This window comes from Pagrus pagrus, assembly GCF_965226575.1.
Source record: "Pagrus pagrus genome assembly, chromosome: 6".
Lineage (NCBI taxonomy): Eukaryota > Metazoa > Chordata > Actinopteri > Spariformes > Sparidae > Pagrus > Pagrus pagrus.
This window is the reverse complement of record NC_140190.1, coordinates 10,045,336-10,059,541: the sequence shown is the minus strand read 5'-3', so window position 1 is coordinate 10,059,541 and position 14,206 is coordinate 10,045,336. Positions and strand designations below refer to the sequence as shown.

General features: G+C 43.5%; 1 protein-coding gene across 2 annotated transcripts in view; it reads left to right on the top strand.

The window, feature by feature from the left end:
- The window catches only part of ralgps2 (Ral GEF with PH domain and SH3 binding motif 2), a 73,207-nt gene that overhangs the window by 27,550 nt on the left and 31,451 nt on the right, over positions 1–14,206 (top strand). For both annotated transcript variants that reach the window (XM_084356061.1, XM_084356062.1), the window contains exons 6-9: positions 5,770–5,853; positions 10,424–10,513; positions 10,618–10,710; positions 12,557–12,683. In XM_084356061.1, coding sequence (XP_084212187.1) covers positions 5,770–5,853; positions 10,424–10,513; positions 10,618–10,710; positions 12,557–12,683 — 394 coding nt within the window. The remainder of the gene's footprint in view (positions 1–5,769; positions 5,854–10,423; positions 10,514–10,617; positions 10,711–12,556; positions 12,684–14,206) is intronic.

The window sequence follows — 14,206 nt, the reverse complement described above, 5'->3', positions numbered from 1 at the left end:
CTGGTGTCCTTCAGAGGCATTAAAGTTGACATATTTTGACTTTTTGCACAGTAACAAACAACAGAGGAATCAGTTTTTCCTCCATATTGGTTCCAAGTGTTGCTGGTCTGTGGTCAGACTGATTAAAAAAGGATTATACTGCATGGTCTTTGAATGTAACTGCAGATAAACTGAGCTTGCCCTTTAGTCTTAATACTCCATAGTGCAAATGCTGTCCTCTGCATGGCTTTAATGTTCTGTATCAGCAGTCTGTCATGTTTGAGCTGCTCTAATGTTACCGTTTCCACATTTCTTCCAACGCTGCAGTCGTTTCCTTAATAACCGCTATTCGAAATATTCAAAATGACCATAAACTAGCGATGACTGAGGGTTTTATTTTTCCCCTCTCCATAAACACATCATAACTGTCTTAATATAATATGAATGTGAGAGCGTGTGAGAACGAGAGCGGCTGACTGTCCAAGCTGTATTATGCACGCTCTTTGTTTACAACATTTCTACATGTGTATATGACGCACAAACAGACACTGGCAGGAAGTGGAAAAAATGGCCCCAGACAGAAGATCACATTAACCGAAGTGTTCCAATGCTGACATGGAGCAGATGTATGGAGAGCAGCCCTGACGCGTCTTCGCCAAGCCCTCTGGACGAGGAAGAAAAGATAACTGTTTGTTACAATAGTAATAAAAGATAACATGGCAACTGTGGATGGAGACACCAAAAAACAGTGTGAGGAGATGGTATAAAGTCTGGCCAACCCCCTCTGGGCAGGAAGCATACTTCACTATCCTTTTTTCCTCCCACTGAAGAGGCCAGTTTTTCTAAATAACTCTTTGCTATTGGAAAGGGTCTCAAGAGAGAGCTGGATGCATGCAGACAAACACACAATCTAAACACATCTGCTTTTGATGAGGTGCAAGTGACAGCTCATATGACACTGCCAACACTGAACGGACCCTCGTAAGAACAATAGTCACGGAGGAGCACAAAATGATGGCAGAGAAATGGACATATAGCTGTTGATCAGAGCATCTTGTGTTTTGTTTGGCGCGCAGGTATAATTGATGGCAACACCAGAATTTTTTTTTTCTTTCTCTGATGGTAAAGTAATGTGTAGTGCAGAGCAGACCGATGTTTAATGTACAGCCCTCAGCTGAATTGCTGATATGTTCTTTGGCTGTTGTTTGGCAGAGTGAAATGCCATTAAAATGACAAGACGGATCATGGAGAGGAGCAGGGGAAGGGATGCAAGGGACTTGTAGCTAAATCTTTTTCTCATCCAAATTTACGAGGTAGTGATTACCAATGGGTTGTAGCGTTGGCGGGATGTGTTTATCTGGATCGGATAGCTCACTATAGCGTGGATGGATCAGCTGAGAGAGAAATGTAGAGGGCAAAATGACGTCTGAGTGAAAATAAAAAGGAAATAAGTGGAAATAAAAGGCACCTTCATCTCTCTCTGTTTCTCTGTCCCACTGGGCCGTTTGTAATTTCATAATCAGACGTGTGGCTGATGATCTACAGCTGGATGTTTATGCAATAGAGGCTGCAGGGAAAAGAGAGATTGAGTGATGTAGAGGGACTCAAGGGGGGTTCCAGGAGGGGAGTCTTTGTTTTTTTTTACACACAGACACGACAAAAGCCAAGTAAGTAATTTAGTGGCTTTCCCTGGCAAGCTTCGCTTCAGCTCGCAGGGAATAGCTATCAGATTGCATTTTTACGTACCGCCATGAAGTATGTCAGTTCCTCACATGTCTTGAGAGCACCCAGCGCCGAAGTCCTCCGACCAGATTGAAGGGCTCATGTGAGACGATGATGGGTTATAGTTTGAGGACGGCAGCGTTTCGCACACTCAGGCCTGCAGGCGTATTGTTGTTCGCGATAAAAAATGTTTTACTCAAGCATTGTCATCAAAACTGTGCGTGTGATGTCAATGTTGCATGCAAGCTCTTTGTAGGGCCCTCCAGTCTGCACATGTTGTTTTTCTGGTGGAGGGACTGGACCGTAATTGCTTCACAGCAATCACAGAAGGGAATCCCACCCACACAACAGCCTGTCAGCATGATGGTCAATACACATTCATCATGGGGAAGGTGGGGAAAATAATGTTTTGCCAGTTGAGACAGAAAAAAAATCTACGATGACAAGTGCTCCCTCGTCACAGAGGATTTTTTCCAAAGTTTCATAACCAGTGGAATACTCGAATCTGTCAGTGGGAGACAAAACATCAATACACATTTAATGATGCATGTATAGTTTTATTTATGTTTTTTAGTATGGTAGTAACTATTACGATAACATCATCTTTATCAAATTCGCAATGCACATGCAGTCACTGATGGCCTTGACTTCCATGAGAATCACATAGAGTGCATGTACTCAAAGAACTCCTGGAAAAGTAATTCTTTCCATACAGCAAAGCAGCGGAGCATGCCGCTGGCCTGTCGGTCTCTGCCAGAGTCTATAGTTTAGAACGGTTGGACTGAGACAACAATGCATTTTACGACCTTCTTTTCCATATTTCTGTCCTTTTTTTCCTTTCCTTTTCTGTTCTGCTGCTCTGCTCTTTCTTCTTTCTTTCTTTTCTTATAAATCTGTAGACGAGCAGTCGATCATAAATTTGGCACAACCTGGCATTCAGTTCAGGTTTCCTCTGTCTCACTACAAGCTGAAGTACAGATCAGCAACAGACTGTGCAGGTTTTCCATCATGCTCCTTCCTGTCATCCTCACTGTATCTCCACCATCTCCTTTCTCCGTGGGGCAATTCCTTCTTTCTCGATCTTCCTCCCCTCCTCCTCTTCCTTCTTTTTTCCACACTGTTCCTCACCGTTATCGGCCCTTCTCGTCTTGGCCTGTGGCCTCTCCCTAATATTCCCTGAGATCCCGACGCTTCAGTTTTCCATTTACAATGTGGACAAAAACAAAAGGAATTGCTGTGGTTTCTCACATGAGGTCATCGCAATTTGTGGCTTAGCTGCAGACGGTTATCTTATTCAGCCTTTACCATTATTACATAATACCTCTCACGATGTACTTGCAAACCGAAGCTTAGTGGATGAAAAATGAGAACTGATTATCGATATTGGGGACGTTTTGGGTGAGATTTGAGTAATGTTTGGCTGAAGAATCTGATCTCTGTTAATATCTTCGGTTGGAGCCATAAAAATGCTCTTTTACCCCATCAGTTATTTGTTAATGATCACAACTTGTAGGCTAATTAAATGTAGAGCCAGAGTTGACGTCAGTTTTCCTTGACAAGCCCTCATGTTAGCTATATGTACCCAGCGGCGCAGACACAGCCAGCTTCTAGCAGCCCCCTAGGAACGCACTTTTAATGAAAACGCTGCTCGGCCAGACCAGAATGTGGAAATGACAGGCTGTCTGTGGTTTGGCCGAGCAGTCTTCTTTTACAGCGCGCTTTTACTGCAGCATTTAAAAGCTTCTCCTTACCAGAGCTGCCTCGTCAAAGCTTTCCTCCAAAGACTTGACTGTTGACTGATATTTTTTTTTCTTTTCAAAGCTGCCTGCAGTTTGTAATGCGGAATGAGTGTGAAATGAGGCTATAAGGGCAGAAGAAAAATAAAGGAAATGAAATCCTATTAGTTTCTGGAGAGGCTGTGGATCTGTTCCCTGCTGCTTGAACACACTCGAGGCATGGCATCCGTTATTACACAACAGCTGGAAAACAATAGAGCCTGAACGACTTCAAGCCTCCACCTCAAGCTTCAGCTGGACGGACAGATGTATGGATGGTTAGATCAGACGACAGGCCCAGGTGGTCTAGTATTAAAGGGTTAGTGTAGCTTGTTGAAATATTGCGGTCTTGGCGAGACGTAGGAGTGTCTGCGTGCCTCTTCTCGGTTGTGCCACCTACCTGGGTGGTCAGGTGGTGGTCCGAGCTGCACAAACACACCCACCTCCCACGAGCTGTGGAACGTCTTTGTTTAAGAACCATCATGGAAGTTGAGTGGAATTTGGAGAATGATTGACACGATGACAGGAAGGAGGAGGGCAGCGCTTATTTTAAAAAAGACTGAAGTTAAATAAACGATGGTGAGACAGGCGAGTGTGTCCTGCCTCAGATTTAGCTCCATCCTCTGACAAGGACAACATGCTCCAACTAAGGCTAGGAAACCTTGTGGGAAGATGCTGTCAGGTCTTCTACAGTGTTGCCTATTATCATCTTAACTATCCTCTCATCTTCTCTCCAATGTCCTCCTTTTTCCTCTCCCCATATCCTCATCCTGACTCAGGAAACATGGGCCCCGAGGCATCACCTCGCCCACGCATTAATGTCTGCTTTTAACATCTGTATTTGATATGTTGGATCTTTACCCCCGCTGGCTGCCTCTAATGACTCAGAGACTCTCCACTGACCGAGCATGACTTCTCTTTGCAAGTGCGTTGTCCTGATGCATTCCAGCTCAGGAGGTTGTGAGCAGTTTGGTCGAGCTTCCAGACAGTCAGTCTCACAGGGGGTATTTTGTGTGTGTGTGTGTGGGGGGGGAGCCGCAGCCTGATTCAGCTGTTCATATTGTAGCACAAGTCGGCCGAGCTGGCAGGGATTATGAGGAGAGCTTGCACAACATTTTTCCTACTATTACGTCTGTGACCCTGGCCTGTGGACAGCCTGCGGGGGCTCCCCTCGCAGTGTCTGTGTGGTCTGTGTCTTTACCTCACTACTGAGGTCAGAAGCCGTGGCCAAACTGAGTCCAGCCTGGTACTCTGACAGACGTGACTGTTTGTGTGTTGTTGGGATGTTTCCGTGTGCAAGTTCCAAAATCACGGCCCTGCCTTTTGAAAACCGTGTTATCAAACCAGAACGAAATTGTCATTTATTAGTTTTCTGCTCAGTCTAAGTAAAGAAATAACGAAGTGCTGTAATGTTTGATGTTTGATAAGTGTTGTAAAAATTCCCTTAAAGTCATACTTGAGTAAAGTAAAGACAGCTTGTTAAAATATAACTTTTATTAAATGTATTTAAGTGTCAAAAGTACAATCAGAAGTAAGCCTGCGCTGGCAGTTTATCAGATCCTGTATTCAGCGATTATTGGAATCTTCTTCTTCTTCTTCTTCTTCTTTTTTTTTATCTGATTGCCAATTAAATAAATTAATTTAAAACTGTGCTACTTTGGCTCTTATACTGCATGTAATCTGCAAAGTAAATAGTAAAGTTATCAAATAAAAGTATCAAGTTAAATATTTGCTTCCAAAATGTAGTGAGAGTGAAAGTATAAAGAAGCAGAAAATGGAAGTAACTCAAAACTGTACTTAATTACAGTACTTGAGTACTTAAATGTTCCTAAAAAAATATTTTTAAATCAGCAATGTTTACATCGGCTTGTGGTTTGTGCCTTCGTCTCTTTTAATGTGGCATTTGTATCTTTTATATTTAGTTGAATTCTGAGTAGGAATCAGTGCATAGCTTTGTTGTCTACTTGGCATTGGGATAGTTTTAATCAGTAATGAGTACTGAGCTTGATTCTGAGACAAAGCGTGCTCCAGCATAGTTTTAGCAGTTTGTTTTTGCAGTCAACCATTAATCTTTCTGAGCCTCCGACTGGATCTTGTCCTCAGTCTTTCTCTCTTTCTTCCTCCTCATCTGCTTTTCTCTCCATCATGTCCCGCTCTCTGCGCTCCTCTCCATTTCCCACCGAGTGACCTCTGACTAGACTGTTAAACCCATTCAGTAAAATGCTTGCATATACCAAAGATGCTGTGGTTCAGTGCATAATGTCAAGATCCCTGATTGTTTGTGTGTTTTCAGGAGCTGTCGAGTTGCGGCTGGAACAAGAAGGAGAAGCACAGCTCTGCTCCAAATGTCGTGGCCTTCACTCGCAGGTTCAACCAGGTGAGACGCGTACCCATTTTTCACTTTTGTCATAGGCAGCGCTACCTCCGGTCTCTCCTACAAGGAGAGAGAAAACAGCCCCTTATGTAATGTTAAAGATTTACGAGCCTTGGTCAGCTAGGAAGGGAGAGATTACAGCTCCTCTTTCCATCTTGTCCTCTGCCTCCATCCTCCAAGCACTAAATCATCACCCTAGCTCTCCCAGAGCTGGTTGTTTTGAAGCCTTGCTTGTCATGGCAGCTCCTAATAATCTCCTCCCTGCTAGTCATATACGTCATAATTATTCCCCAGGTGAAACGGGTCTGTAGGAAGGCATTTTATTTTGTCCTTAGCTGGTTTTTGGTTTTGGCCATGACATTAATGATGTTCTTCTGTAGCACGTTTAGGAAAATTTCCAAACGTGGGCAGGAGTGCGTATGGCATGCTCCCCGAGTGCCCTGTGAAATCATCAACAGGAAGTTGTGGGTAATGATGTAAGGGGCTGCCATGGCCTTTAATCCCCTTCCAGTGTTTTTGCCAGGCTCCTTTAACGCCCACTTTACTGTCCTCCAGTATAAATATGAGATGATCTAACAAGAATGTGTTGCTGTGGAAACTTCTCCATGTATAGCACATCGCAAACGGTGATTCAAGATGTTAGCCGCACACATTTCAGCAGCCGGCAGCCAAGGAAAATGAGCTTTTTGGATAATGGGACTTGGATTGGGAGGGCGGAGAGTCCCAGAAAGCTCCTTAGCATGAGCCGAAGCCATATTCCTCTTCCTTCAGTCCTGGTTTTGTTGGCACTAAAGCTCTGGAAGCCAATGGAACAGAAGAGAGCTGGCCAGTGTATTCAACAGGCGGCAAGAAGAGAATAATTCAGAACCCATTATGAACAATGCACAGTCATCTCATTTCATTAGGTTTTGTGCAGAGACAAATTAGCAATTTGCATACAGTAGTAAAAAAGAAAATGTTTTTATTCAGACATCATAAGAACTGTTATAAAGAATTGGTGGTGATGATAACCAAATGGGATAGATTATATTCTCAACAAGAAGGGAAGAGCTACAGAAGACATCACATTAGTGTGAATTCAGTGGAAAAAACAAAAAATGTGCCTGATAAAAATCCTTGTGTTACACCGATCAGCCCCTAAATTCAAAGCACCAACAGTGGGACAGTTTGCCCTGCCACACCGCAGAAGCTGCTCAGCAATGACAAGGAGCTCCAGGCATTGACATGGCCTCTTAACATAAGTCCCAGGGGAGGGGCCTCTGGATCGGACTTGGGTCTGACCCGTCGAGGCATGGATACTGGAACTCTGGGGGTGTCCTTTGTAGTCTGACACCGGGGCATTGGCGTCGGATCCTTTGAGTCCTGTGGGTTGCGAGGTGGGGCCTGCATGGATCAGACTTAATCCAGCCAGGACCCAAGGTTACCCAGCAGATCACTGCATTGTAACAAGACGTGTTACGTGGTGTCCGGGTCATTCTTAACAAAAGGTTGTTAGGTCCTTAAATTCAATTTCTACCACGGTACAGCTGTTAACACACTAGGGATCAGATCCAACCATCATTTCAAGCTGTCAGTCAGCTGTAGTCCGCATCTCTTTCCAGACCTTCATTCTCCGTCCCATCCCTTCCTCCCCTCAGGACATTAAATAGGTTGATCCACAGCTATCAGCTTGTGGCTGGATCTGTCTGCTTCCGCTTATTTATGATTATTGAAGCGCTGGGGCCTCGCAGCATGATCTGGAGGCCTTGATACGCTCATAAACGCTGCACCAAAGACACAATCTTTGCTTCAGGGCTTAATATGAGATCTGTAAAGACATGACTTTGCCTGCACAGCCCCTGAACCCCCAAACTCTCCCTCAGTCTCACATACACACTTATGTAGAGCACCGCCATTCTGAGTGACCTCATCGCTGTGTAGTTCTGGAGGCCAGGGCTGACGAGGACACAGGCTCTGTAATGGACCCCAGTGGTATAGCGATTTAGAGAGACATGCTTTGTCCAGACTGACCTCAGATATCAAGTTAGACCGCTGAGGAAACTAAATGTGAAGCCGCAGCATGTTTTGCTCCCAGATTGGAATCGCATTTTACAGTCGATGGAAACTCCTGTCTACTGTAAACTGAAGGTGGAAGGAAGATCTGACAAGCTTTAAGTTTTTTATAGCTGCGCCCTGCAGCTCCACAGGTCACTCCACAAAAAAAGTTCATCCTAGGAGGCTGAAATTTGGCAGGGAGGTCAAGTGTGTTTGTGTTTGTGTTTATACCAGCTGACTAAAAGGTGGGGGTGGTAATGTGCAGGGGTGTAACGTTACACAGAAGTGATTGTTCGGTACGATTTCGATATGATGGGAAAAAAATAACAAAGACCCCAAAAGGAAAAGGCTAGTTTTTTTCATTTATTTTCATCGGATAGTCGTGCAATTACGGTTTGTTCCACTTAGTTAAAACATTGAACAATTTTAATATTGCATTTAAAAACACAAAAAAACAAAGGAAAAGTTGGCAAAGAGTTAAAGATAAACAAATTTGTCTTTTAAAAGGGATAACAACAGCAGGCAAATTAATATTAACAGATTATAAAGAGGTTATGTAACTAACTTATTGTACAGTCACAGTAAAGAGTAATGTTTTAAGCCTTGATTTAAATGAGCTGACAGTTTTAGCAGACTGCAGGTGTTCAGGAATGTTATTCCACAGGCAGAGAGCATAGAAACTAAAAGCTGCTTACCTTACTTGGTAGCGCACTGAGCAGTGAATAGTGAACAGTGAACATACACTAACACGCACCGATCAGCCACAACATTAAAACCACTGACAGGTGTTGTGAGTAGCATTGATCTTCTCATTACAATGCAATGTTCTGCTGGGAAATCTTGGGTCCTGGCTTTCATCGGGACACCACTCGAAATGCACTTCAAGGCGACGGCACTCCCAAATGCCAGTAGCCCCCCCCAGCAGGACAGTGCGCCCTGAGACGCCACAAAAACTACTCACGTTTTAAGCCACACCCTCATTCATGAACTGTTTGTCACACACTCTTCTAGGAGGCATCATTAAACACAGTTAAGTTCTTTTAATGTTGCTTTATCTTCTCCTGTTGGCCCATCAGTTCAGTGCTCCACAAAACTGTTTCCACCCTATAGCAACTGCAACTGTCTTCGGGGCTGAACTTTGCAGTAGAGGTCAGGTGAGGTTGTGTGCGTGTGAATTCAAGAACACATGGATACCTGCCCATACCTGGCCACAGCTATTGCAAATGTGCACTTGTTTATCTTGAGAGCTGGAGCTGAGTGATGCAAATCAAAGAAGAAGCCAATTGAAGCCGGGGTCGACCGATTATGTTTCACCTGTCCATTTCATCACTCCCTCGTCTTCTTTACAGTCTCCTCGTGAAATGGTAAAAATTAAAAACACATGGCTCTCTTTCCTGGAGATATATTACTGTTGTACATATTCTGTGTGTCAATTGTGCGTTTATAAGAGAAGATGGAGAGAGAGAGAGAAGCTGGATGAATTTATCTCCTCACTCCTCTGCTCCTCACCTCTTCGCTGAAACAAAAACAAGTCATGGGGCTGTTTCCAGGAAAAAGTAGGCAAAGCCAGCTGCAGTTTAAAATTTGTGCACATCAAGAATGTAGGAAAGCGTGGAGAAGGACACACACACACGCACACTTAATTTATAGACGTACGCAAGAAGCACACCTAGTGGTCTGTGGCTCGAATGGAGGAATGTTGACTACGAAATCGGTTATGTGAGCACATATCGGGAGAGATGAATCGGTGTTGTGCAAAGTGGGAGACTAATTCAGAAACTGAAAGAGATAAAAGTGTTAGAAGGAACAGTGGAGATGGTCAGTCTGTCTGTCTGGACGGTCTTATCAGAACACAATGTGCAGACAGCTGTGGGCTTTGAAATCCCTCCGAGCCCTGCGGCGTTGAGGCTAACTTCCCCTCCCATTACCTCCTCTCTTCCCTCACTCTTCTCCTTTTCCTCTTTCCATTCCCTCTTTCCCCGGAGCTTAAACACTGATTGATTCACTGACTTGTGTGTGTGTGTACGTGTAATGAGAACTTTGGCTTACCAGCGCTTCTCCCTTAAGAGACAGATTTCCGACATCACTCTTTGTCTGGCCATGCACTCTGAACGAACACACACACACACACACACACACACACAGGCACGTTGAGGATATTAGGAGTTATGATGTGTATCTGTTGGGTAATCAGTTGGAATCAGTTGGATTTTCCTCTGAATTTCTTGTTTTCCTCAAGAACTGATTTCTAATCGACTCTAATGGAGCGTTGCTGTTAGCAAGCTGCCCTGTGCTCCCTGCTCTACTTTTTACAGCGTATAGCCCAGACTTGTCATGACTATCTCCAGGTCTTGGCTCTGGACTCAAAGACGATTTAACAAGGCAGAACTCCCGGTCTTGCTTTGTACTCACCTGAAATCTTATTTGAAGAATGTAACATATGAGAGATAAATCTTTCTCTGTCAGCAGTTGCGGGTCTGTTTTCGGTGAGTTTGCGAGTGTTGCTTGGTAATGTGTTTTTTTTGTTTTTTCTCTCTAGACGAGTTTTTGGGTGGTACGAGAGATCCTCCATGCGCAGACGTTGAAGATCAGAGCTGAGGTGCTGAGTCTGTACATTCGCACTGCCAAGGTACACGCCTCTACGGACAACATGACATTGTTGTGCTATCAATATGAATGTTTCCATTGTAAACACGCCTTAATGTATGTTCTGTGTACTTAAACTTTTCACAGAAACTGTGCGACATGAACAACCTCCACGCAGTCATGGCTGTGGTTTCTGCGTTACAAAGTGCTCCCATCTTCAGACTTACCAAATCATGGGCGGTGAGTATATTTACCCTTCTCTGAGGGGAAGAACGGTTTATTAGTAGAGCGCTGTCAATAAACTTGGAATGTCACGCAGATCTGTACCAAAACAATGGAAACATAAACGAAGGCCAACCCGAGCTAGCACACGAGTGACATGACAAGATGAAGGGCAAAGTTTAGGAAATTTAAATAAAGGTTATTTAGAACAGTTAGAAAAACTTAAATTCATCCCATTTAATACAAAAAGAGAGAATTTAACAAACCTGAACCATCAGTGCTGCTCCATTAGTGCTGCACGTCTGTCCCATAGTGACATGCCCAGAACCTTTACACCAATTGTAGCAGGTTATTTGTGGTGGGAACATTGTAAACACATAATCCAATTGTAGACCTTTTTTTACGCAGGAAATTATGTATCAGTATCCATTTTGAGGGGCAGCAAATGTGTTTCAGTGTTCTCATTGAAGATGTAGAGCTTACATAATGACATGATGATGCTCTGATGTAATGGTGGAAATTTTCCTATACTCGGGTTCACAAAACCACAGGAGAGATTCCTTTAGTCATTTAGCAAATGCTGTTGCTGGCCAGGACGAGGCACACCTGCCTCTTAGACATAGTGACAGACACACACTAACACGCAGACACACACGCTTGATCACTGTAAGTCTAATTAGGACTTTCAACTATTGTCGCAAGTTTCCGTGTCAACAGATCAGCTTCACTGTGGTCTGAAGCTTTGCCACTAGTGCTGCTGCAGTCCACATGCTGACGACTCTGCAGTGCAGCCCTCCTGCAGGAGTAGACTTCATATTCGTAGCTGTCACAAGTCGCAAACGGACACACAGGAGCATGCGAACAGTCTATCACCCTGTTGAAAGCTGCATGCTTCTGTGTTCTGGCACTAAAGTTTTTTGGGTCGCTAGTACAGTAAGACATGAAACCAGCTAGAGAGTAAAGCTTTGAGTCTGTACAGCATTACTGCATTTTATTCTAACATTGAACTTCAAATTATGGTAGAACATTAGCAAGTATTTTACTTATTTTACAAACTTGTAACACAAAAACAAGTTCATTATTTGAACGGTCTTGAATGGGTTTACTCCCCCCCTAGTTTTGTCAGTTGGTGGAAATTTTGGATGTTCAAGAAAAATGCTTCAGTACAGTTTGTCTCTAGAGGGCCAATTAGCGTCAACTTCAACAATAAGCCTATACAATTAACACATATTTCAGCTAAATCTCTCCATGTGTTCATATATTCCATTTCTGATTCTCATTCGGTTGCCTTCCTCTTTTACTGATGTTATAGCCCTTTGGTGTATATCAGATTACACTCATTAGTCAGTGCAGCTGAGTGAAAGCAACACACATCAAGTCATTTTATCTGAATAGTTTCCAGTGTATTTTTTACACTTACGTGTTGCTAACCCATTCTAGTTGTATTTTTTTGTTTAAATGTGCACAATGTATCTTGAGGAAGAAATATGGATCAGAAGAGAAATGTATCATATGCTGTTTTTTTTTTTTTATGCCTAAACAAACTAAAACAAACTCTCATTTTCGTAACTAAATAAAGTGAATAAACAAACTGACCTTGAAGGACAACACAATTTCATACTGTTTTACTTTGTTTATATTTGGCGGACCCTGCCACCTTTCAAGCTTCAAACAGTGTTCTGGGGACCTCATTTTCCTCTGTTTATTCAGTTATGGAAAAAACTAAATCTGAGTATATATTGTTACCTCTATTAGATTGTAAATATTAAAATTCTGAATTTGAATTTCTTCTCCAAAACTACATAGTGCCCCTTTAAAGCTCTTGTTCTCATTCTCCCTTTTTCTTTCCCCCTTAACTGTGCAGTTACTGAGTCGGAAGGATAAGGCCACGTTTGATCGGCTCGACTACCTGATGTCCAAAGAAGACAACTATAAACGTCTGAGAGACTTCATAAGCAGCCAGAGCATGGTCTCCTGTATACCATACCTAGGTAACAGACACAAACATTCACACACTCATAAACCACAGTAAGGTTTGATCTTTGAGGGATGCCTTACGATCGGCTTCTTATCTCTATGGTCTGTTTACCAGCCGAGGTTTAAAGTCAGGACAATTCGTCTGAGTTTCCAGAAAACAAAGTGCCTCTGCATGTGTGTCTGGTGTCATCATCTCCTGGATTATCCAGTGCCACAGTCATTACTTCTTTTAAGTCACGCTCCTTCCAGAGGAGGAGCGTGAATGTTCAACAAACACATAAATCAGTGATAAATAAAAAATAATGACATTTCTCCATCCTTTCCATAAATATTTATACCCTCCTCTTCCTTTGGCTCCACAGCATGACATCACTCAGGAATCCCTTATGAGTTTTGCAAGGAAACCTCTCGCTGTGATGTAAGAGTATCGTGCACATGGATACACGTGTGTGGTTTTTACTGCCGTACTGTTTGTTCTTGTTTTGACTCGATGATGACAGGATAACTTTGATGCTCTTCTCTGCCACGGTTTTTCCTCTGACCATCGGGCTCGTATCATAGCTACTGCTGTGTGATTCGAACTTAGACGCTCGAGTATGTACAAACAAACACAGACACGAGCACAAACACAGAGAGCTCAAGAGTCTGTTTGTAGTTAAAGAAACTTTTAAACAGGCATTTTTCCCCATTGCGCTCCGTCATGGAAGTCTGGAAGTAATGACAGACCATGAGACAAATGCAAAGCTAACGCTGTGAAACGGCCCACATTTGCCAGTTTAAGTGTATGTCCTCATTGTGTGTGTGAGTGAATAAGAAGGGGGGGGGACTTTCCGTTTGGTAAGCGTTTCAGTGATGTGTGACTAGTCGGTCGCCTCTTTGTGTCGTAAGTCTTCGTACGTGTACGTGTGATGGTGTTTCCCTGCAGTCTGAGCCTGTCAATGATGCGTGCAGATGTGTGATGTGTGACCAGCTGGCTTCCCGCGGGGCTTGACCGAGCCAAGTTGGCACACAGGGTGGAATTCGCCACTCTCTTGTTCTCAGACGTTCTCGTCCATGATAAATCCACTCGATCCCACTGAGGGAGAGTGGGAAGGATTGACTTGGGAGGCTGCAAGCCGCAGCGCTTGTTCCGGAGCATCACGCCAAGTGATTCGGGTGGGGGTTTCTCCTGATGTATTTTTGCACGAGTTTGCCTCTGTGGTCACTAACCAAAGTACCCACTGAAGCTCAGTTAAGGTCCCAACCCATAGCAGAGGGCTAAAATTACCATGTGTGTTTTTCTTTGCGCTAAATGCGTCACAGGAGGGTTAATTTCTGCAAAGTGTGTTTGTGTCCTCGTGCCAATTTTGTGACATAATATCATGTTTCTGTCTTTGCCCCATTTGCATATTTTGAAGGTCTGATGCTTATCTGCGATGATAACGAGGCTGGAGAAAGAGCCCTGTGTCTGCTGTGTAGACTCCAGGCTTTGGTTTTTCCACACTGTTACATTTGTGCTTAACTGTGCGTGTGTGTGCGACTGCGTGAACTCTGACCT